The sequence below is a fragment of the Uloborus diversus genome, chromosome 8, assembly GCF_026930045.1.
Source record: "Uloborus diversus isolate 005 chromosome 8, Udiv.v.3.1, whole genome shotgun sequence".
NCBI lineage: Eukaryota > Metazoa > Arthropoda > Arachnida > Araneae > Uloboridae > Uloborus > Uloborus diversus.
Genome location: NC_072738.1, coordinates 35,763,912 through 35,787,683, shown reverse-complemented (window position 1 = coordinate 35,787,683; position 23,772 = coordinate 35,763,912). Strand labels below are relative to the sequence as shown.

At 31.6% G+C, this 23,772-nt stretch overlaps 2 protein-coding genes across 3 annotated transcripts in view; one reads left to right on the top strand and one right to left on the bottom strand.

Annotated features, from left to right (window-relative positions):
* LOC129227235 (DDB1- and CUL4-associated factor 6-like) overlaps positions 1 to 1,433 on the bottom strand; it is a 53,021-nt gene extending 51,588 nt beyond the window's left edge. The window contains exon 1 of one of the 2 annotated variants that reach the window (XM_054861744.1): positions 1,160 to 1,433. In XM_054861744.1, the coding sequence (XP_054717719.1) occupies positions 1,160 to 1,247 (88 nt within the window). In that variant the 5' untranslated portion in view covers positions 1,248 to 1,433. The remainder of the gene's footprint in view (positions 1 to 1,159) is intronic. The other variant, XM_054861745.1, reaches the window with a different exon arrangement.
* A 525-nt stretch (positions 1,434 to 1,958) lies between these two features.
* LOC129227285 (alpha-taxilin-like) lies at positions 1,959 to 23,433 on the top strand. Its single transcript, XM_054861821.1, has 10 exons — positions 1,959 to 2,015; positions 2,972 to 3,001; positions 3,836 to 4,535; positions 5,524 to 5,638; positions 10,488 to 10,738; positions 12,026 to 12,220; positions 12,992 to 13,279; positions 16,389 to 16,484; positions 17,449 to 17,572; positions 20,219 to 23,433. Exons 3-10 carry the CDS (start codon positions 4,098 to 4,100, stop codon positions 20,278 to 20,280), a joined length of 1,569 nt encoding a protein of 522 aa, XP_054717796.1. The 5' UTR covers positions 1,959 to 2,015; positions 2,972 to 3,001; positions 3,836 to 4,097; the 3' UTR covers positions 20,281 to 23,433.
* The last annotated feature ends 339 nt before the right edge of the window (positions 23,434 to 23,772 follow it).

Below are 23,772 nucleotides of genomic sequence, written 5' to 3'. Positions count from 1 at the left end.
AGTACATCCCATTTGGGGAAAAACTCATTATTTTCAAAACAGCAAGCAACTAGACAGGGTGAATTTTTGTAATCTTGCTTTTTCCACTTTAACAAGCATAGACGGTTAATACGGTGGGGGGCAATCCCGCTTTTACTTTTTTCGGTTGAAAGTTAACAATTGATCAAAAAATTATTCACCTGTCTAAAAAAAGGAAGAATTGACCTATTATGGTATATTTATATTTCTCTCATGTTAATATTTCGTAAAAACTAAATTGGGGCTTTGAATTGAAAGGAGGGAGTCTACTATGGCCAGGGGCGGATACAGAAAAATCTTTTGGAGGGGGCACGGGAAATAGAATAACAGTAAGCAAAATGCTTTTATTCAAAATATGCCGTGTGTGTTTTGTGTTCTTTTTAATTAACTATGTAAAAAATGCATAAGAAAGGTCAATTAAAAATAATAAATAAAATAGTGAAATTAATTCATCTTTTTGAGAGGGGCACGCCCCCCCCCCCCCCCCCCCACCTAAAATCTACTACTGACTGTGGCCACCTATCACAATTTTTACGGTTGTGTCCTGCATTTTTTGGAGAAAGTCATTTTTTATCTTTTTTTTTTTAAATCTGCTATAAGGGCCTCCCTTGGCCTCAAGGGATATAGGCACCACCTCCTATGACCTCCCCACTTTTTGGTATACCAGCCATTAACATGCCTTTTTTCTCCCAAGGTTGTTTTTGTAAAGAATGGAGTTAAAGAGAGAGAGAGAAAGAAATGCTAGGTAGTTACATTGAGTAATCATACTATTAAATTCAATGATTTTGTAGTTGGTACACATAATGATATCAAGAGTTACGTTAAGAGTGATCGATGATATGTATGGTTAAGATTTGATACATGCTTAGTGTCAAGTTCAATGATAAATTCAATGTTCAACATTCTTATACAATTCAATGAATTTTCATTTCATTGCAGCCTTCAAAAAACTTTGTGAGGAGAAGGCTATGAATCTCCAGAGCTGCTACTAAGGCTTTGTTTTATAAGTAAATTTTTAAGGATTTCTTACAAAACTAACTTCGTACGCAGGCACATACAAATTAAATGCTACTAAACCTGAAGTTGTATGTTTCAGTTTGAAACCCTGAAAGGAAAAGGAGGTTTTGAAAAAATACTTCACTTTTAGCAGCATCAAAGAAATGAAAAGAACTAGTCTTGCCATACGGGGCATCCCAAATTCTGGAAAACAATCCGTTTGGCATACTCATTTTAAATGTTCAATTCGTAGTTTAATAAATAAACAAACTAAAATATGAGTCGCACGTATCAAATGCGAGGTTTTTCACCGCACATTGCGAAACTGACAGAAAATTTTCGTGAGATCGCAGTAGAAAGTTTGTAAACAAGGCACCAAAGTCAATGTTAATTTTAGGCAAAATTTCTACATGTGCCCAGCTGTAGGATCGCTCTTGATGCTATTATTGTAAATGCCAGAAGAGGGCGCTCGCGACAATAGAAAATAGGGAATTTTCATGATGCATGGTAGGGATTTTAGGGAAAAATTCTAAGTGCGTTAATGAGCAAATATTCTTATTAAATAGTTCATTTTCATAGTACTATGTCAAAATTTCAAATTAATGGATGAAAAGAACTTATTCTTTCTATCTCTTTAAGACCAGAAATCAGAATTTATCAGTTTCGGCTACGTTCACCGACCTCGATCGGTAGCTACCGGTCGGTGATGACATGAAAGCTGATGACGTCAAATAACACTCAGGTGAAAAACTACTTGTTATTGGTCTAAAATGTCATGTGCTTCTATTAACCAATCAACCAGCTTAAATTGTGGTCAATCGGTAGATCATAGAACGCTTCGGTTAGTCACCAGTTGACCAGTCGAGGCCGGCGAGCGCACCCTTAGATAGAACAGTTAAAATTAAATTGTAACTGTTAACTGTGCTCTCTTTCCATTTATATCCTTTACCTTTCAATCCATCTCGAATTTCAGACGAATTTTTGTTATTGGAATGGAACAGGTTAGATAATTTTTATACTGTATCTGTAACAATTATAAATTTGTTTACGGGATACATAAAATGGAATTCTGGGAAACAATATAAAATTACATTTTAAACGTTCTTATGTACTCGTCTGTTGGCTCTCATTTTCAAATTTTATGATTTAGTACAATACGTCTTTATTTTAAGATCGTTCATTTTCACCAAGTCCGATTTAAAACCGTTTGTCTTTTTCATACAAAAATAAAAGTAAATACAAAGGAGTATAAATGTAAAATCAATGGTAAGGACTGATCATTAGTTGATATTATCAAAAATTCATGTCTCTTAGTTAAGATATTTTGAGCGAGATATTAAGATTTCTGTATTAGCTATAAAAGGCAATAAATTTATTTTGAGGGGTTTTTTCTTATGCATGAACCTTTGCTATGAACTGTGGCTAAGAATTCGCTGTAATTGCTATTGTAAAACATCGGGCTTTTAAGAGAAAAATTATTTATGTGAAATTAGACTTTTTTTTAGGTTTTAAACCGCTTTGAGCCATTTAAACTGCTTACCAAATAAGCTGTTGCCTTGCTTTGTTGGTTACTATGTTAAGTATTAGAAATAATTAAACTGTAGAAAGCTAAATCTTTAAAAAGTAAGATCAATTTTTAAGGTTAAACACTGAAAAATTTTAACATTTTTACTTCCTTTTACAGAAAAAAAAGTATTGTATTCACGAAAAAATTTTCACTCAAAAATCGACCTTAATTTCCATTTTACTCACCCCCCAATGAATATTGAGTATTTTCTCGACTCAACCACACGTGGGTAGGTGCATATGTACGTATAGACACGCGAAATATCCATAATGACGATTCCCGAGTTAATTACAAAAAATTTCTCGTGACGTATGTATGTATGTTGCATAACTCAAGAACGGTTTTAGATAAAGATAGATTTATTTTTAATTATTATTTTTTTAATTTCAGGTTTTAAAAATGGAGAATTGTGATAATCAGGTAATGTTTCTTCATTAACAAATTTGAATCTGTCATGTTTAGAATTTCATCTTCTACATATTGCTACCTCAAATATTCTAATGCTCCCTGGTTAAGAAAATAATTTAGGTTACATAACATTTGTCTAATATTTCTCTTAATAAGAAGAAACTTAATTTAAAAATTTTCTCTAAAATACCTGTTAAAAATCCTCATTAGAATATGAAGAAGAACAGGGCATAAAGATTCAACTGGATTATGAATAAGTCTTTAAGTTCTTAACAGTTAGTTCGTATTTTGTTCGAATAAGGGTCTGAAATTCCAAAATACTGTCAAAAATACTTAAAAATTCCTTTGAAAGGACAGATAACACCCCTATTGAAATGTATTTAAAATCCCCTAAAAATCAAGCAAAAATAGGGCTTATATTGATTATTTGCTAGTGAAGATTCAAACATCATTCATTAAAATTATGTATGTTGCTCCATAGTGGCAACCATGGATAAAAAAAAATTTAAAAAAAGGTAGGGTTTTTCAAGATCAATAAAAAGGCAAATTTTTCAAAAGTATTTTGTTGTGAGTGAGGTCCTTTTTTTAAGACCATCTGCCCATATCATGCTAGCTCATATAGGAGTCAAGCTTCATAGCACGTATTGAAGAAAGAAGATAAGTTAGAAGAATTATAGCTGATTTTTCTTTTTTTACCATGCTCTTTTTTTCTTTCTTTCTCTCTCTCTTTTTTTTTAAATTTTATGAAAGGTATTGATTTATTTTTCCCAATTCTGATTGCATAATTTTGAAATAATATAAAAAGTTGCTCAGTATTGTTTTTCAAACATTTTATATTTTTTCCAGACAAATACTGCAAATGAAAATGTTACTGAACCCGCATCCGAAAATGGGCCGAAAGTAGATTCGGAACTGACACCCCATGACGAAGAGAGCCCAGATACCACAATCATTGCAGAATGCAGCGCTGAATGCGATGTAGATGACGCTCAAACCTTTGTCGATCTGAGTGCCGTAAAAGCAGCCAATGACATCATTGATCAAACTCTTGCCATGGAAGACGACCTGATGGCCGGGGTCGGAATCAAACGAAGCGTATGATAGCTTGATGAATGTCTGCAGCTCTGCAGCACAAGAAATAAGAAAGGCAATATCCGAAGTCCTGAGCTCAAGAAGTAGTGTCGTTATCACGGAGGTTGATCCGACAAGTGATCTTGAGGAAAGTTTGAGCAAAAAGATTGCAGATTTTGAAAATGTTGTTAATGGTTGCTTTCCGACTCAAACTTTGTCAAATTCCTCCAGGTCAGGTGAACAATCTAATAGCAATATCAAACCAGTGCAAGACATCAGCAAAGAAAAAAGAATAAATGTTCCTGAAAAACAGGTTGAAACTGTTAATCATTCATCTCCTTCAGTTCCTATTGCAGATATTAATGAAGACAAAAGTAACTGTGATAATTCAAATGTGATTGTTGATAATAGTGAACAAACTGAAGCACTAGAAGGTAAAAGTTCAGCCCATGTAGAAAAACAAGGTAAAATTCAAGTAAGTGCATAATAAGTTTTATACAACTTTTGCTATAAGAGAAAAATATTAATTATGTTTTATTTAAAGTTTTATCAGAGTGTATTTAAATTGGTGATAATGGTTGCAAATTAAAGTTTTCTAGAATTAAGTTATAGCAGGTGGAATTCTTAAACATTTAACTTTTGGTTTTTATGTAACTCCAATCATATTTCTAACTGGACTGTATGATATTTACATTTCATTCAATTCTAACTGGACTGTATGATATTTACATTTCATTCAATCAAAAATAACGCATTTTTAGTAATCAAGTCGCATTAATGTAATAAGTACCATATATTGTTACATAAAATGTAGTGCTGTATGACTAACATATTTTCCTATTAAAAATGTGCAGCCCAGCTTAAACATGAGATCTATTGATGAGTAATATTGATGTCAAATCTAACAGTATTTATTACATGCCCCTTCATCATGTAGCACTTGATTGATTCTTTTTCTTTTGACAGTTTTCATTTTCTACTCTCACTTATTTAAAAAAAAAAGATTATGATTGATAAAAAGTTGTGCTCTGCTTTTTTCCACCTTTATCCAGGTTTCTTTTCAAATAATAATAATAACAACAAATAAACAAGTTAAAATGTTTAAAGGGTGTACAAATTTCGTTTTTATTAAAATTCTAAAAATTGTATCATCCATAAAAGTGGCAACGCTCGTTTAGTAGTAAGGTGTAATTGCAAGGAGGTGAGTATTTTTTCAGTTTTTTAAAAAAATTTTAAAGTTTAGAAATATGCATTAACATTTTTTAAAGCTTATTTTAAATGTATTGCACTTGTAAAAGAGTTAATATAATCTCAAACGAGGTTTAAAATTATCTAATTATGATTAGAAAAGGAATTCTTTGTTTCTCAGCTGTTGAAAAATAATGATGTTACAATTTTGATATTTTTGTTTTTTTTATAAATAGTACTTGTAAAATTCTTTAAACGTTCTTTCTTTTTTTCAGACAGAAACTTCAATAAAAACTGCTGGAAAAGTGTCAGTTTCGTCAGAAGAAGATAAAGTTGGTAAAAAACACAACAAAGCATACTCAAATAAAAAGAAAGCAGAAAAAACACTTGGTTAGTAATAGCTAGAATTATATGTATTTGAAATTTGCTTCTTCTTTCCTATAAGTTGGATTTGTTTAAAATTCATTTTTTATTTAATGAGAAATTCAGAGAATTTTACTTTGAGTATGAAGGTTTCAGTCAAGATGGCCATGTTTGGGCAATAACATTTCCCTTCTGGTTACCTCAAGATCAAGTGGATTCTATTACTAAAATCCACTTATTAATATGTCATATGACCATTATAGGTCATATAATTTGTGACTATCAGTATCAAACTTTGTAACTTGGTCCATTTTGGATGTTGTTTTAGATTGAAGTTATAAGTTTTAATTTTTAATTCTGAACTTGCATTTAAAAAAAAAAAAGCCATTGGTATTGATAATATTTTTTTTATTATTACCCCTCACCGCCAAGCATGGTGGCCTTGGGGAAAGATAGTTCTCTTTGGCTGTCAAGGTAGAAATATCAAGGCAGAGAAATCTTCACTATGCTTGCAATATGAAAATTAAGATACTTGCTTCTTTGATTATGTTACTGAATTTAACTAACATTCTTTGTGGTAAAATGAAATTGCTTTTGCTTGCAAAAAGAGAAAACAACTTTTTAGGATGTACTTGCGCAAAAACAAGTTTATGTTGCTATTGTCCTATTACCTATACTGGACCACTCATAAAATCTCTGCAACACCACAGGCTGGACTTGAAAATAACTCCCCACCTTAACACATTAAGTGAATCAATCAGTCACTTGCAAAAAAACTTTACCAAGTATGTAATAGTTACTTCATTGATTTTTGTCGCAAAAAAAATTTCTATTATGTTGCACTAAATTTTCTGTACCTCAGAGCTACAGGGCTAACGTAAATCTGAAAAGCAAAACCTATTTTCACTTTATTACTGTATTGTATGTAGAGTCATATTCCGCATTGATGACAACGGAATTCTATTGAAAAAAATCCTTTATAATTATTTACTAGTGTTATGTGAAAGCTGTTTTTTGCATCATACAAACTTTTTATGTTCCCCTACATAGTAGCAATTGTGTGGTTTACGTTGGTATGAGCTTTAAGTTACAGATTTCTGATTTAATAACAATCCAATCCCATCCCAGTTATCACTTGGTATTCCATATTGCTCATAAATAAGAAAATCATAAATGCACATGAATTTTTTTTTACAAACGTGGATGGTTGAAGCAGGGGTCAAAGTAGTCCTATATATCCTATATTTCCTATATTTTCAAAAAAAAAAACATCAAAATTGTCCTATATTTCCTATATTTTTCAAAAATATCCTATATTTCCTATATTCCCGTTTTTTACCCTATATATCTTTTAAAAGGAACAGTAAATAAACTTTCTGACATCACATTTTTCGCTGATAGTAGGTACGTGCCCAAACGAATTTCAAATTAAAAAACTAACTGACTAAATCCTGCGACAGGCATCTTCTTTCGTTGGCTACAGTAATGTGACGTCACTATATAGTGGGTGGAGTTTCGAGAACTAAATTTGAAGTTGGTTTTAGAATTTAGCGTTTGGGGGGGGGGGGGAGGGCAACAGACGTTTGTTTTGTTTTCCATCATGGGTTTTCGTTGATATATTTTGTGTTCAGTGCATTTTCTGATCGGAATGTTCTAATATTCTTTTTGCAATCTTTTCTTTTTGTGGAATTTTGGGATCGTGGAATGTTAGTTCCTTATGATGTTAAAACTTAGTTTGTTGTAATAAGTGGAATTATAATGGCGAAATTGCATCGCTTAACAAAATTTCGTGTGGAGTGGTTAAACCAGGAGGGCATTAATTGTACAAATTGTGGAGCATGGTGCACTAAAGGAAAAGATGATTTTACCGCTTTTTGCCATTTTTGCAACTGTTCAGTGCCCATAAGCAATAGTGGATTTTCGCAATTGAGGCTGCATGCTTAAACATTCTAGCATGAAGAAAACTCTGAAAAACGTCTGAAGGATCCTTCTCAAGCTCTGTTTGTTCTTAATACAAGTGGTAAAAGGTTCAGTTTAGATACAAAAGCAAAGAACATTGGAATTAGTACTTGGGTCATGAGTGGGAAAGAAAAAATGAAAATTATCTTTGTTCAAATTTTGTTTAATTATTTAGTATATAAAGTACACTGTTTTTTCGAAAAATATTCTTTCAACTACAGGATAGTCATTTCAGATGTAAGTTATAATTTTGTTTGAGTTTTTTTCTTTTTTTTTAACAAAATCATTGATAAGAATTATCAAATAATATATGATATGTATTATTTCTTTTTTCATAGCAAAATTCATATAATGTGTCCTATATTTGTCCTATATTTTTTGTGGAAAATGTTCTATATGTGATAAGTCGGTCACTTCTACCCCTGTTGAAGTAATATTAATTCTTAAGTTCCTAATCCATTTTTGTCTCGATATTCATTTTTGAATTCGTTCCCGTCAAGGTGCAGATCCCCGGGGTACGTTCGAATTTGTGCCAAGTTTCAGAGCTGTAGGTGCTATGGAGCCTCCTGGCCATCTGGTACAAACAAACAAACAAACACTGTCACCTTTATATATTTAGATGCGTAACTTTGCAGTTAGGTCTCATGTGCAATTGCTTTCATTTTTCCTTCAAAACAAATCCTGGATAAAGTGATTATTAAATTACGAGTATCTATACAGGGTTCGTACGCCCTTGAAAAACCTTGAAAAGTGCTTGAAAAAAAAAGTTCATTTTCAAGTGCTTGAAAACCTTGAAAAAGTTTCTTAGTGCTTAAATTCTCTCAAAAATCAACGAATTGTGCTTAGAAGTTTTAAAAAAGTATTTCACCAATGCAATTTTCTGAACATGTGTTCAGTATGCAACATCGCGAAAAATTACTTCCGTGTTTGGGATTTCAATCCTTTTGCATCTTGTAAATATTTTGATGTTTTTTACAACCGAAAGATATTTTGACATATGGTACCTTAGATTAAATTATTTTTTGTTTAATTTCATTAATTAACAAAGAAATTAATTTGGAAACCATGACAACATTGAACTTACTCGGGTTTCGCGGAAAATTGCTCTTGTGTTTGAAATTTCAATCTTTTTGCATCCTGCAAATATTTAAGTGGAATTTAAGTGGAATAGCCCCTGAATGTAAAACATTGCTTAAATTTTTTAATCATAATTTTAAACAATTTTCCTGTGAAATGCTCCAGATTCTCCTGTCCATAAAATCTTCAAAGTTTATCTATAGTTGCGTTTTTGAAACTTCAAATTCGAAAACTTGCAGGGGGAAAAGGAATTGATTTCAATCTGTTTAAAAAAATAATCGATCGGAAACAGTTTCTGAGCTCCCTCCCTTACTTTAACGTCAATCAACATGGCCTGTAATGGCGTTTAAAGTTAAAATTGCGTTTTCAAAACTAGAAGTTTCAAACTTTTGACCGGACACCTTTTGACTTTTTTCCCATGAGATCAAAAAAAAAAAAAAAAAAAATTCTGTTTTTTGTTTTTTCAATGTGTCCTCTTAAAACTTTTTTCTGGTTACGTCACTCGCAGGGGCAAAATTCAAACAAATTTGGTGAGAACTAGACAAAGGAGAAGTGCCTTTTGTTTGATTCTAAACAGTTATATTCTCAGAAATTGTATCTGCTTCAATGATACAAAGGAAACTAATGTTTTGAAGACAGAGAGAGGAATATTTTCGTACCCTAGGAAAAATTTGAGAATCATCGCAATGATTCTCTATTTTGTGTGTCTATGACTATCTCTACATAGTATAAAATGAAGTCCCCAAAAAGCGTCTGTTTGTTTGAACTCGAGAACTACCCGGCCGATTTTGCTGAAATTTTCACTGTTTGTTCCTTTAAGTCCTGAGAAGGTTTACAGAACAGTTCGAAAACAAATCCATGAATAGTTCTTTTTTTATTCCAATTTTCACATAAATTCCCGAATATGTGGGTGAAAAATTACTCGCAAATAGTAATATTACATATCGTTAGAAAGGGTAGAATTTTCCGCGTTCTACTCAATTTATTTCAATACTCTAACTTTATTATGGCGGGAGTTATTTGCGTTTTTAGCTCGAATTTTTTTAGGCTTAGCTGAAATTTAGGCACTTCTTTCTTCATAAAATAAATCAATAAAAAGTGAAGGAATTGTCCCACAGCTTCCTTTTTGACGCCATTGGAAAAAGCGACCTTTTTTACTCCAGATCTAACTCGACCTACGGTCGAAAAAATAAGCTTTTACCTCAAAAGGAAAAAAAGTTACAAGCCTTTTTAAATCAAGTTTAAGAAATCTCGATTCCATTCAAATTGTGAACCATTTTCTTTCGCGTTTAAATTCCTTAAAAACGTATTTTATTTTGTGTTTCCATGGTTATGCATTTTAAATCCATCTTTCTGGATTTGATATCTTAAAAGTATTTTAATATTATCGCATTGTTTGGAAAGGAAATCATGATGTTTTTTTAATTTATTTTTTACGCCCGATTGTTGAATATACGTCACTTGACACAATTTTTATTTTCAAGGTGGACCGGGCAAAGCCGGGCAACGCAGCTAGGTATCTATAAAACACGAAATGAAGATGCGGCGTAAGGCGCCCCTAATTTTATACAATCAGGGCGTTTTATACGATGAGGGGCGCCGCACGACGTGTGAATGTCGTCATATTCCGTCAAAACAAGGGGTGTCTTGCGACGCCCCCTCATTTCGTGGTGCCCTGGGCAATTGCCCCGCTTGCCCCCCTCTTGGGACGGCCCTGTTCGGCTGTAGTTTGAATATCTGTGCTCAAATGTTGTGAGATGTGTCTAGAGTTTCATAACAAAAACTTATTTACTTTTGCTATTTGAATATATGTACAAAATAGTATCTTGTTCCCTATTAGATCAGGTAATAAAGTCATTGTCATCCTGTTCAACATCTGAAGAGAAATTCCAAGCTCTGTGTAAAAAATATGTGGAAGTTGTTGAAGAATCTCGTGTAATGGAACCACGATTGAAACAGTTAGAGAGGCAAGTAATGACTCAGCAACGAGAAAAGGAACAGTTGCAAGCAGAACATAACAGACTTATTCTTGCAAAATCTCGTTTGGAAAGCTTGTGTAGAGAGTTGCAGAAGCAAGGCAAAATAACTGTGGTGAGTATTTATAAATTTCATACAGTTTTAAAAATAGATTTTGGTGTATTCCAAAAAAGTTCTTGTTTCTTTGACCAGGTTTATGCATAGAGTATTGACATTTAATTATTGTTTTATGTTAGTTAAAAATGATGTTTAATTTTGTAGAAACTTTGAATACATTAGGGTTGGGGTTATGGGCGTCCAAAACTGGTTTGGAACAGGATATTTGGTTTTTGTCATCTAAAACCCTGAAACTGTCTAAAAGTATGCTAAAGCTCAAGGAGACTAATCTGATCAATTAGTATTTACTGCAATATTAGTGATGCATAAAAATAAATATTAATTAGTTGTAATTAATAAATGTTTGATAATATTTGTCTTTGAAATGTTGATTTAAAAAATATTTTTGGGGTTAAAAAAGGTTTAAAAATTGTCAATTACTCAAAAACTTCCTCACGTAAGAGTTGGTAGCATTTCTATTCCCATATTTTACTGCAGGTGTTATATTCTGCAAGTTTTAAGTCAAGCAAGAGACTAAATTAATATGCTAATTTTCATGATTAATACAATCTTGTGCAATCAAGTTTTTTTTCCCTTGTTGCTGTTTTTTTTTTCAAACCATATCTACATCACAAAATGATGAATCATTTTCTGTCATAGTTTTCTGTCATTTTCTGTCATTCTTCTCTTTTTGCGTGGTTCTTTTTTTTTTTTTTTTTTTTTTGGTTAAATATTTTGAACCTGCTCATAAAGTTCCTGATTTTTTTTTTCTTTTTGTAATGCATTTCTCATTCCCCATCTTAACAACTCATTAATGCATATGCATTAGCATGCTATGATTAACAACACCGCTTGATGTTGAGTTGAGGGGGAGGGAGTTTGATCATTAAAAGTCCCTTCTCATTACGCAATAAGTGACTACAATTATTGTAGGTATTATACTTTTATCTGATCCTGTTTTTAAAAAATTTTTAGTTTTTGATTTACTCACAAGGAGAAGGATTCTGTAACAATTAGCTGTGACAAGAAGGGGGAAAAAACATTGCCAATTTTGATGATGAAGTTGAATCCATTTAAGTAAGAAAAGCTGTAGTAATAATAAAATAAGGATTTGCAATAAATATTATTCTTAAACACACTTCATTTTTCAATGTGCAAATGTTAATGAACTCTCTCATTTTCACTGCTGATACAAGAGATGTATAATAAAAATATTCAAAATTCTAAAAACTTTTATTTTATTCATTTATTTACAGATTTTGTTATTTTACACTTAATCTTAATTTTGTGGATGATCTTTTGCAGGAAGAAAGTTTGCTTCGCATCAAAGAAGAGGAAGAAAAGAGGAAAGAAGTGGCTAATAGGTTCCAATCACATCTGAATGATATCTGCGTTTTGATGCAAGAAAATTCTAAGAAAAATGTTCAGCTACGAGAAGAAAATACTGAACTAGCCAAAAAGTTGAAAGCTTTGGTGGACCACTATGAAATGTGGGAAAAGGTATAATTCTGTTCAAGAATATATATTTATTTATTTATAAATCCACCCAGAGAAAGAGAGGCAAATCTTATCATAGTAAAATACAATTTACCAAAAAAGTAAATTTTAGTAATGTAGCAGTTTTAATTCATATTAAAAATGCTTAATTAAATATTAAACAATAATAAAAAAAAAGGAAATGTCTTATGACTGTGCACCGACTAATGCACTTTTTTTTTTGTTTCTGAATCATATAACTGCGTAAAAGTAGCTAGCAGAAGAAAAATAAACAAAAAAGCTAATGCTAAATTAACACCATTAAAATGGATAATTTTAAGTCTACATATTGTAATAATAATAAGGAGTTTAGGAGTGATTTGTGGATGCTACTACTATTTTAAAGGCTTTGATTTGTGCTGCTTGAAAATATCAGATGTATATCAAAATATCTGATTTATATCAAAATATTGAATGTTTTCGAAAATATCATGGTATTTTCGAACCCTGGTCCCACCTAGGGGGGGGGGGAGTCATGGCATGTACCATTGAAATTTTTAGGAGAAGGGCTGTTTTGAAAGGTATTTTTCTCATTTTTGGGGGGGAGTGGGTCTTCACAATATTAAAAGGGTTGTGCCCTTGCCCTTAGGGGGGAAACACCCCGAAGAGAGGGGTTCTTTCTCTGTGGTGGGGTTCTTCACTTTAACCCCAAAATAACAGGTCTGCCGAAATGCAAAAAATAATATAGGTTATATATTTTCAATATGTGATTAAGAATGTTTCTTTTCTTCACAGCACATGGAGAAAGTTGTGCAGCAGAAAGATTTAGAGACTCAGTTAGCGAAGGCAAAGCATGCAAAAATCAACTTGCTTTTAAAGCAAGAAACTGAAAAGTTCCTTCGTGAAAAGCAGTCTCTCTTGGAAAATATGAGTGATCTTCAGAAGAAATGTACAGTTCTCACATCAAATGAATTAACACTACGCACTGAGCTAGCAGATTATACTGCCAAGTATGAAGAATTTCAAACTATTCTCAATAAAAGCAGTCAAGTTTTTGCTTCTTTCAAAAATGATATGGAATCTGTAAGTATCTTAAACTTCTTGTATTTTAATTTGTAGTTATGGTTACTGGGACATGTTCAGCAGAAATTTGGGTCGATTAACATACAGTATAACCTTGTTAACGATTCCCTCTAATGATACATTTAACTAGTCCGGCTTTAACTGCATTGAATGTATATGCTTCTTGATTTAACGATAACTTTTTCCAGTCCCTTGGCAATCGTTAAATCGAGGTTATACTCTTTGCAAAATATTTTATTGTAAGAAGAACACGTAGCAAAATAATTTGTCACAAAATCAGACCCTTCTCAAATTATTTTACCCAAAAAATTAACCTTCACAGTATTTTTCATTTTAAAACAAGGTCCCCTCACAAAATTCTTATTCTAAAAAACAGACTTTTCGATCTCCAAAGCTGACGTTTTGCAACCTTTTCATAAAGGCTCTAAAGAGAGCATAATCATTGTTTTTTTTTCCTGTTCTTTTTTCAAAAGCCACTAAGTCATTTTTGCAAATCTTCTAACAATAGATTTTGCTCTGGTGCTTTGATACATATTTCAGCGTTAAGTAACATATTAAGTTGCTTTGTATCTTTCAAGTTTCAATTCCTTCCTTTGAAACTGTAAATGCGGAGTTCTCAGTAATTATTATTTTCAATTTCAATTGAGCTCCTCGAAAATTTTAATGGCTGTTTGTTTGCTTAACCCTTACCGTGCTACAGTTAGTAATAAAATCAAATCCTGTGCTATGTATGTTAGCATTTTATCAATATAAAATATTTGATATTTTATTAAAAATAATTATTTGATATTTTATAATGTAGTATTTTGTTTTGAGAGGTAGATGAATTTTTCTTTTTATTTCACAGGGTTTACTAAATATTTATTTTTAATGTCAAGTGAAAAATATCTGCTTGTCGACGGATTTCTTAAATTTAGTTATTTTCAATTTCACTGAGTGAAATAGTTAATACCAATGTAGCTATCTTGACAGAAAATATCTTCCTTATATGAGGCAGTGAGAAGCAAAGGGATGTAAGTGCCTAAATTAAAAATTTGAGGATAACCAGTACAAAAGGAAGGTTTTGGGACAAGAGTTTAGCCCTGGTAAGTGCTGCTATACAGCATAATTTAGACAATTTTCCAATGAAAGCTTTATAGCAGTGGTATCTGTACTTTTCATCAAAATTGAGTTACGGTCACCAGGTGCTTCTTTGTCACATAACTTCACTAAAATACAATGTTTTATGGTCATTTGTCAATAGGAAATATATTTTTTTTAAGCTTGAAAAAAATTACATCCGAATTAAATACATGGAGGCGCCAAACTTTAAATGGCAATTTCTCATTTTGAACTCAGCTGCAGATACGACTTATGCGCTTAGCACAGCATAGCTTCTCACTGCCTCATATAAGTTACTCATATTGTCATTGTGTTGACAAAAATGATATGTAAATCTGTTGAATTAGTATCCTAAAGAAGTGATTACCATCTTTATTAAAAGTAATAAGTAATTTTTGAAAATTGCAGTGGTATTATTTGGGGAAAAAAAAGCAAAACACTACATTAAAAAGGCATAAAAATTGTACACACCTATTTTTGAGGTTACAAGGGAAACATAAAATGCCAATTTCAGCACAAAAGGATGTAAACTAATGGGGGGAGGGGACATTCAACTTATGATGTTTGGAACTTTGTTCCAAACATGACTTTGATGAAACTTTGTTTCCAGTTTTGAAAAAGTGGAAGCGAAGGCCAGAAACATTATTACTTGATTTGAAAAAAGTCTCGAAGGGTCATGTGAGAAACAAAAACAATATCAAATTCAAAAAAACAAATCAAATACAAAAACAATAAACAATATCAAATCGACCAAAAGTTGAGATGAAGTACTGAATAATGATTTGAATGGAGGAAAGCCTTCGAAAATAAGGGATTTCAATTACAGGTTTTAATTTCGCTGAAATTAAGGGGCTTAATTAATTTCTCCCAAACTAATTGATATTTCGAAAAATCCTTCCTTAGAGTGGCAACTTTCGTAATCATGTGGACATGGCTGCAAAATTTCAAGTCTGAGGAATCAGCGATAATGGCTGTGTGTTGATATATATATATATATAGAAAACGTATTAAATAGGAAAAAATTAGAGTACCATAAAACCAGAAGCCCAAAGATGCACAAAGCAACCAAACAAATAAGCCAGGTAATATAAACATCAATAGAACAATAAACAGACAAGGTTACAACACAGATGAATGGCAGAGATGAAGCCAGTACTCTTCAGCAGTGGAAACTTCATCCTATGGTCGAAAGACCAAAAAAACTAAGAATAGGATGTCCAATTCCGAAAAAATCAACATTCAGGATTACATTGAGCAAAAGCACCACATGTGAAAAATGAATGCAGATTTTTGGAACTAAGAACCTAAAACTAAGCACTGGGGTTTTGTCTCAGACATTAGAAGCCAAGGCTATCAATAATGTCCCTTCATCGTTCCTCCAGCAAAAATCAAAAGTCTTACCTATGTGTCCGGATGTAAAAGTAAAATCCGCGGCCATTTCCGTGCCAGTCGATAAAAATAAATACAAAACCAAACCAATAAATATAAAAACTAAATAAATAAGTGTGTTATCCATAAAAGCATTTCCAAAGACGTTCCAGGTCGACCGCAAAAACTTAATTCACAAAAACATTATTAACTAGAGTCCAAACATTTGGTTTACTCTATAAAAAATCATACATGTGACAAGTAAGACGGTTATAGTGAAGCGAAGTGTTGGTTGAAGGCAATTCTTGAGAAAATATTATTTAGGAGATTATTTGGGAAATGGTTTTCAAGTAGTTTATTTTTATGTAGATTAATTTCTTGGTTGAATGCTGTAACCGTGTTGCAGATTATTTTAATTCCGATGGCTTGTGAAGCAATGTTGCCAATAAAAACGTTTTTACTGAGGCAAGAAGAAAAACTTTGCAGACAGCTAACTTTGAATTGAATTTTTTAGTCTTTTATCATAAATAGTGATTTTACAGTTGAAGTCAATATTAATTTTAATGTCAAGGAAGTTAAAAATTTTACTATTAGAACTAGTCTTTTTTAATGTATTTCAACCTAAATATTTTTGTTTCAGACATCCAAAAAAATCAAAAAGCTTGAAAAGGAAACTAATGTCTACAAACAGAAATGGGAGAACAGTAACAATGCTCTCTTGAATATGATTAGCGATGTAAGTTGCTTACATAAATTTATTTATATACTATAAATATTTTTAACTGGCGTTTGTTTTCCAACAATGTACTTTTGGTTCATTAGAAGTTAAATTAGCAATTTTTTTAAATATAATAAAGCTTTAGGTCATTGTTTGATTGTGTGTGTATACTTTTTATTAACTTTCAATCATTTATATTATTATTTGAAAAAAGTTTTCTAATATGTTCAGTGAAACAGTAGGGATCAAGATAGAGTTTTTTTAGTCATCAGTTGCGAGTAGAAGCAAATTTAAGTCACCATCCCTTTTTTTCCCAAGTCACCACTTCTTTGTGTACCAAAAAAAAAAATCAAAACAAACAACAAATTAGCTTAAAAACTGCTACGAAAAATAAAATTGTTTGACTAAATACAGGTTAAAAAAATAATTAATAACAACGTTAATTGTATAATCAAGTGTTAACTATCTAAACAGTTTAAGTTTAAAGGTCTGTTTTCTGATTATTTAAAATTGTTATTCACTCTTATTCATTCTTTCACTCATCCATTGCTTAATAACTGAAAAAAAAAAAAAAAATCTCCTTAAAATTATTAAAATTCCAAAACAAAAAAAGAAAAAAGTTTTTCAGCGCAAGATACATTTAATTTTTAAGAACCTATGTTTCATCTTGATTAATTAATTCCTGCTAATGTTAGAGTTTAATTTATTGTTGAATTAATTTTAAAAAATTACAATTTTTCTAATGGAAAGGAGAGTTAGTGGATAATTTTGCAACTGCTGCATTAATGCTACTATTATCTCCAACCATTTTGTTTATAAAATGTTGACTCTCTTTAACTGGTACTGACCAATTTCACTTGAAACTGTTGTATTGTTCCAGAGAAGGTTTGTGCTATTTCTTTACAGTTCAATGCTATCCATAAATGCAGCATTATTTTATGTTCAACCTACATGCTTTTTTTTTCTTTTTAATATGATATAGAAAGAAAAACATGATAAAGAATTAACGAATGCTCAGCAGAGGATATTGACATTAGAGAAATTGTGCAGGGCTCTTCAAGCTGAAAGAAATGAACTTCAAAGCCAGTTAAATGCTGCTTCCACAGGTTTGTTAATTTCTCCATAAATGACTCAGCATGATGATTTTTTTGCCCGATAGTTAAAATTTTGTGTATGTGGTTTGATATTACAGCCATTTTTAAATTGTCATAAGTATACTTTTCTTCCAAAATCCTAATTCTAATATCTTTTTCCCACCATTTTATTTATATTTAGACTGATAGTAAGTTAAAAAAAGGGGGGGGGGGAGGGTTAATAATAGATATTTAGCCAAAATTTTAGCTACGCATGTTCTTTTCAATGTGAATGATACCATGAGTTTGAATTTATATTCAATTCTTAATTTAAAAAGATTTTTTCTTCATTCTTTTTTTTACTTTCATCTATATTTGATCCAAAGAGAAAATTATTAAATTCGTAAAAAATTACAAAATTTTGACAGACTTGGACGTTTTGAGGTGTGTTGATTCCATTTTGATCATAATAGGAAAATATCTGTCTGTATGTGTGCAATAATGTGTGTATGAAATCGAGCGAAATATGGTACACATATGCCCATGTGAGTTGGTGGCCATTAGTTTTTGGCGGCAATTACTCCAAGGACAGCAATGAAACGTTTTCTCCGTTGTGCTTGCTTACTCTCAGGAAATGGTGGGTAGAATCAAACAAAATTTGTTGCAAATAGCTTAAATGGGGGTTAAGCAATCAAACATTTTTTCCTCTATACTTGTGACTGCTATATCTCGTGGAGTAATGAATGGAATCAAACAAAAATTGATCGAAAAATACTCCTTAGAGGGTAAAAGAGCTGATTTGATTTTGGCACCAACTGTTCAAAATGGACTGGTACAATCAAATGTTCTTCCTTATTCAATGCAAGTGTTACATCTCAAAAAGTAATGCTATGTTTTAGGTAAAATTTGGAGTAAATGTGAACCTACACAGAAACAAGCACTGATTCAATTTTGGCGATAATCGCTCCATGAGAGGCTGATTTTTGCTATTTTTTGTACAAATAAAAATAGCTCAATTAACGCAACAATATGAAAGATAAATCATATTAAAAATAGTCTGCTCAAGAAAAACCTTTCAAGCGATTTAATTGTTGGAAAATGATAGAAAAAATCTCTGACTTAAAACTTGTGTATCTATTGCCATCCTCTATTTGTTGACAAATAAAATGTTTGTTATTAAAATAAGTAAGGTTTTTGAAATGAATTTTTGATTCCGCCTTTGGCAGTTATATTTCGATAATTCAGAAATGGGTGTGGTCGTCAAATTTTTGTGTCTGCAGATTTATTTTGGTAGCTTCTTTTACGGAAACTCTTTGCAATTATATATATTATATTTCCCTGTTCTTTATGTATGCATAGGAATAACATTCCTTGTGCAAGTGCTGGTGCCAGAAATATAGTGGAATGGAAATGAATTAAGATCACCAATTTCCCAATTATCGAAATCTTCCTGCTTTTGAAAATAGCAGAATTGTGTAGGAGCAATTACGTGGACGATTATACAATAGGTTTAAGAATTCATAGTATAGGCAGTGGCAGCGAATAAGGGGGACAAGAGAGGACGACTGCCCTCGCACATTTTTCATCATCAAAGATTGCCTCAACATTAAGATTTTAATTTCAGAACATTCTGGGTGTGATTACCCGAACATTAATGTTACCAAATACTGTTTCAAACTCCGGAAGAAAATCCCCGAGCGCACTCCCTCCTTTCTTTAAATTCAAAGATGACCTAAATTTCCGTTATAAAGACTCCAGTTTGATTGGGAAAAATCTGGAAGAGAACCTCCCAAGATAGCTTAAAACCATGTTTTTAAGACTCCGATTTCGAAAAGAAAAAAAAGAAAAAAAACCTAGAAATTTTTCTGAAATCCCCAAAGGAAGTTAAGGACTGAATTCTTGGGGTTTCATCAGTTCTGAAATAAAAAAAAAAAAAAAAAAAATCTGGGAGAACTTCCAAACCCTATCCTCTTCCTGCAATAACGTTTTAGACGAACGAACGTTCAAAAAACGTTTTTAAAATTGGCAAAATTTCTGGGAGAGAAGCCCAAACCCCTCGCTCTATGTTTACTAAAGAAGGCTTTAAAATTTGCGTCTTTAAGACATCAGTTTAAGATTTTTTTTCCGGGAAGAGCCTTCCTTACCCTTTCATTACCAAAGACAGTCCAAAACTTCTTCATTTCAAAAAAAAAATCACAAGGACAACCCTGGAAACTCCTCTCTATTCCCCAAACGTTGACAAAACTCTACTAAAACGGCATTTTTAAAACTACAATTCCAAAACATCTACCTGAGAGAACATCAAAAAAAGAACATCAAAAGCCCCCCCCCCCCCCCCGTCACTCAAGATAGCCTAAAATAGTTTTTAACTTACTAAAAAATTTGCTCCCGCACTTATAAGCCCCACTTGATGCCTCTTAGTATAGGTATAGAAGAAAGTTTAGTGTAGAGACCACAACATACTAGGATTTTTTTTTTTCCTAAGCCATATTGATTACTGGCTGAGATTTTTCAAAAGAAAAGAAAAAAACAGACTTAAAGCATTATTGATAAACGTTCTTTTAAAAGACTTTCCTGTGTTTTGTTGCAGTAGAAAATCCCACACTATGAAATGCTAATTTTCTGATTGACCACTGATTGTAATTTTAAATTTTCAATTATGTCTTTGGGCTTCTGTAGGTTCCTTACATACTGCTGAGAAAGAAATGGCTGCACAATCTCCAGAAACAGCAGTTGCGTAATTTTGAAGAAATTTGTAGATGAAATGGATAATGCTGCCTGGTTTCATATTGTATAAAATGTATTCCAATTTTAGCAGTTTTTTCTTTCCTGTTATTTTTTTTTCTACTTCACATTTTAAATTAATGCATATTGTCAGTATTTATTTATTATTATTTTTTTTAAGCATTTTCTTTTAGTTTTGTGTTTTATATTTATTGCTGTGCAGAATTATTTCCATGAAGGCTTTTTTTTAAATTGAATTAGATACCACTCCATCCACTCATTACTGATTGATTTTGCTCTTAATGTTTGAAACAAAATAATTCTTTCAAAAAAAAAATCTAATTGCACTAGAAGCTTTTTCTTATACATACTGATTTTTATTTATTTATTATGTAATAAAAAACTTATCTTTTAATGCTGATGTATTGTCAAATTTAGTATGATATCATTATTGAATGTACCTAACACAAAGTGTTAGCCAATAAAATATTACGATATCTTTTATTTGCAAACTGTTTTCCTTAAGAAAAATGACTGTCACTTGAAGTATCTTGGAGTATTTCTAAGGAACTTATTTTCTCAATAGAATTGTTATATAATGAAAACATTTCCTAATAATTGTATGTAAATTTTGTCTGTCGCCCTTTTAAATGACATATTATGCTGAAACACAAGTGAAAAATTTGAAAATAAAGGGTGTACAGTGCCTATTAAGAAGTTTTAAATAAAAAGACATGTTGTACTGGCATACTTAAATATTTTAAGGCCATATATTTTTTGTGTTTTTGATTTCTAGCAATTTAAACTTGTAACTTTTTTTTTTTGCTTTGAAAAGGGTTGCTCTGTATAACCCCGAAACATGTCTGATATTTTTATGTTGCATCATTTTTAAGTTTTGAACAAAACAATATGTTTTAGCAGAAAAAAAAATCAAAATTTTGCCAGGAAAAAGAACTATTAGACACTGAAAATTAAAATAAAATAATTATTATTTATTTTAGATTATTTTTATCAGTTGGCATTAATCATTTCCTTGTAGCAATCGCTTAAGAGACTATATGGGCTGTTAGCATGTATTGATCTTTCTATACAGTAGTTAATGTAGCCATTTCAGCTGTTTTATTTTATGAAACAGCAAAACTATTCCAGTATGGCTGTGAAAAAAGAAAGCATCAGCTATTTGAGTACTCTACTTATATGCGGACCTAGATAAAATTTAAAACTATCGGCAAACTCAAGTGTGTTTTTTTTTTTTTTAATTTTGCTAAATTCAAGTTGGAAACAAATAGAGTACCACAATGAAACCAGCTTTTTTTTTTTTTTAATTATATTTACTCTTTTTTTCAATATTATTAATTCAGAGAACCTCAAAATCGGAGATCAACATTTGTGACTTGCCAAAGAAAATCTTTTTCCCGCTTCTTGTGGGGCTGTGTAAAAGGCCATTTGGCCATAACTAGACCTAGTGCGCTCCCAGACAAGGCATCAGTCTTTCATGTGCCACCATTAAGGCACTGATGACACAAGTAGTTTTTGATGCCCAGTTTCCACCAGATGGAGGCACCTGGGATCTCTTTGATGCGAAATTGCACCAGGAATTTAATTTTGGCAGGGGAATTCTAAGCCCAACGAATACCCAAGGGATCTTTTAAATGCCATATTATCGTAAAAAAGTTATGATACAGAAATTTGTTTACGAAAATATCAAAATTGTCCACAAATAGTTATCTGGGTCTGTTTATGCAGATAGCGTGTTGCAGAAAGAAAAATATTACTGTTTCATTAAATGAAACTGAATTAAATATTTTAAAACTCCCAGTTTTATGAATATTCAATTTAGGTTTGAATGATAGGAAATTACAACTTTATTCTTAAAGGGCACTTAATTAACATTGAAAAAATGTGTTATATTCAAATATATTAAATAATATTGTAATTTTTTAAATAATTGCAAAAAAAAATATTCCTTTATAAACTTGAATGTGTCATTTTTAACTGCAACTGAGAGTAGAATAAACTATTTTTTGCATAAAATCAAAAGAGGTAGTGAGAAGCGAAGGGATACATGTGGCAAAATTAAAAATTTGGAGATTACCAGTACAAATGGTAGGTGAACCTCTCCTCTGTCTTGGGGCAAGAGATTGTACTAGTAGCCCAGGTTGGTGCTGCTGTACAGCATGATTTAGGGAAAATTTTCAATGAAAGCCTACCTAGGATCTGATCTTTAAACGCATTTTACTCGAAACTTAAAATAGTCCACATGCATCCCCATGCTTCTCATTGCCTCATATGTAAAATGAAAACCAGTTTTTTTTTTTTTTTTTTTTTTTTTTTTTTTTTGCAGCTATTATATGTATTTGCTACTAAATGCTCATTAATTTAGTAATGTTCCCAAGCGCATAATCAACTGTGGCATGTTTATGTTTAATCTATGCTATATGAATCAAAATTTAACGCCTCAGGCTTTTCTAATCCAAAAAGTCATTGAAAAATACCAAAATGATGTAACTTATTTCAAAAAATTAAGGAAATTTCAAATCTTTCTCTTAAAGCTTTTTTTTTTTTTTTTTTTCATACCACAACCTGAAGAATAGAGCAATTTTGATAGCTCTGTATGACCTAGAATTAATAAGGCATTTTTTTAAATCTTAGGTAATGTTTTGGTTCTATAACATACGATGATCTAAACACTCCGTGCTTACTGGCACAAATGCAAACATGTTGTAGTTTTGCATATTTATTTAGAACTAAAACTACCGGTGAACTAGTGTGCATTGGAGATGAACATGAGACTTTTCTGCTGAAAAATTACTCTAGTTATGTATTAAATCATATATTCAAATTCCTCAATTAAGGGAGAATAAAATAGTTTTTGCTAGTATACTTTTATTTCTGCAGGATCTAAGCCATTTTTATTTAATTTTGGCCTATGTTTCTTTCTGTATGATTACATGTATTATCTTGTCTAAGTATCATGTAAGTTATTTCGTGTGCAGTAAATTATTGTCATTTTGCATTTAATGTGTTTTGTGTTTTCATGGCAGCAGTTAAGAGCAATGACTTCATTGGTTACTTCGAGGAAGTGAAGTATTTCTTTATTGTAATGAAATTGGATTGTTTCCATTCCTGTAACATAAGCAATCATCATAAATAAAACACTTATGTTCAGACTTTATGTTTCAGTTTTATTAACCACTAGTGGTACCCACACGGCTTTGTCTGTAGGGGTAAATAAAAAGGTCAGTTGCTTCGCCTGTATATTTACAAATAATGGATGAAGAATTTCTTGCCAATTTGCTATGCTTGCCCATGTTACGGTTCCACGTTATAATAATTTGGTAATATACTCCTCCACGTTGTGATAATTTGCTCGGTGAAAAGTTATCAAAATTGGAATTAAAAAAGACCAAAATTGAATTTTTGAAAAATCGCTTTGAGGTGCACACCCCCATGCTAGAAACTAATTCTGTGCCAAATTTAATGAAAATCGGCCGAACGGTCTAGGCGCT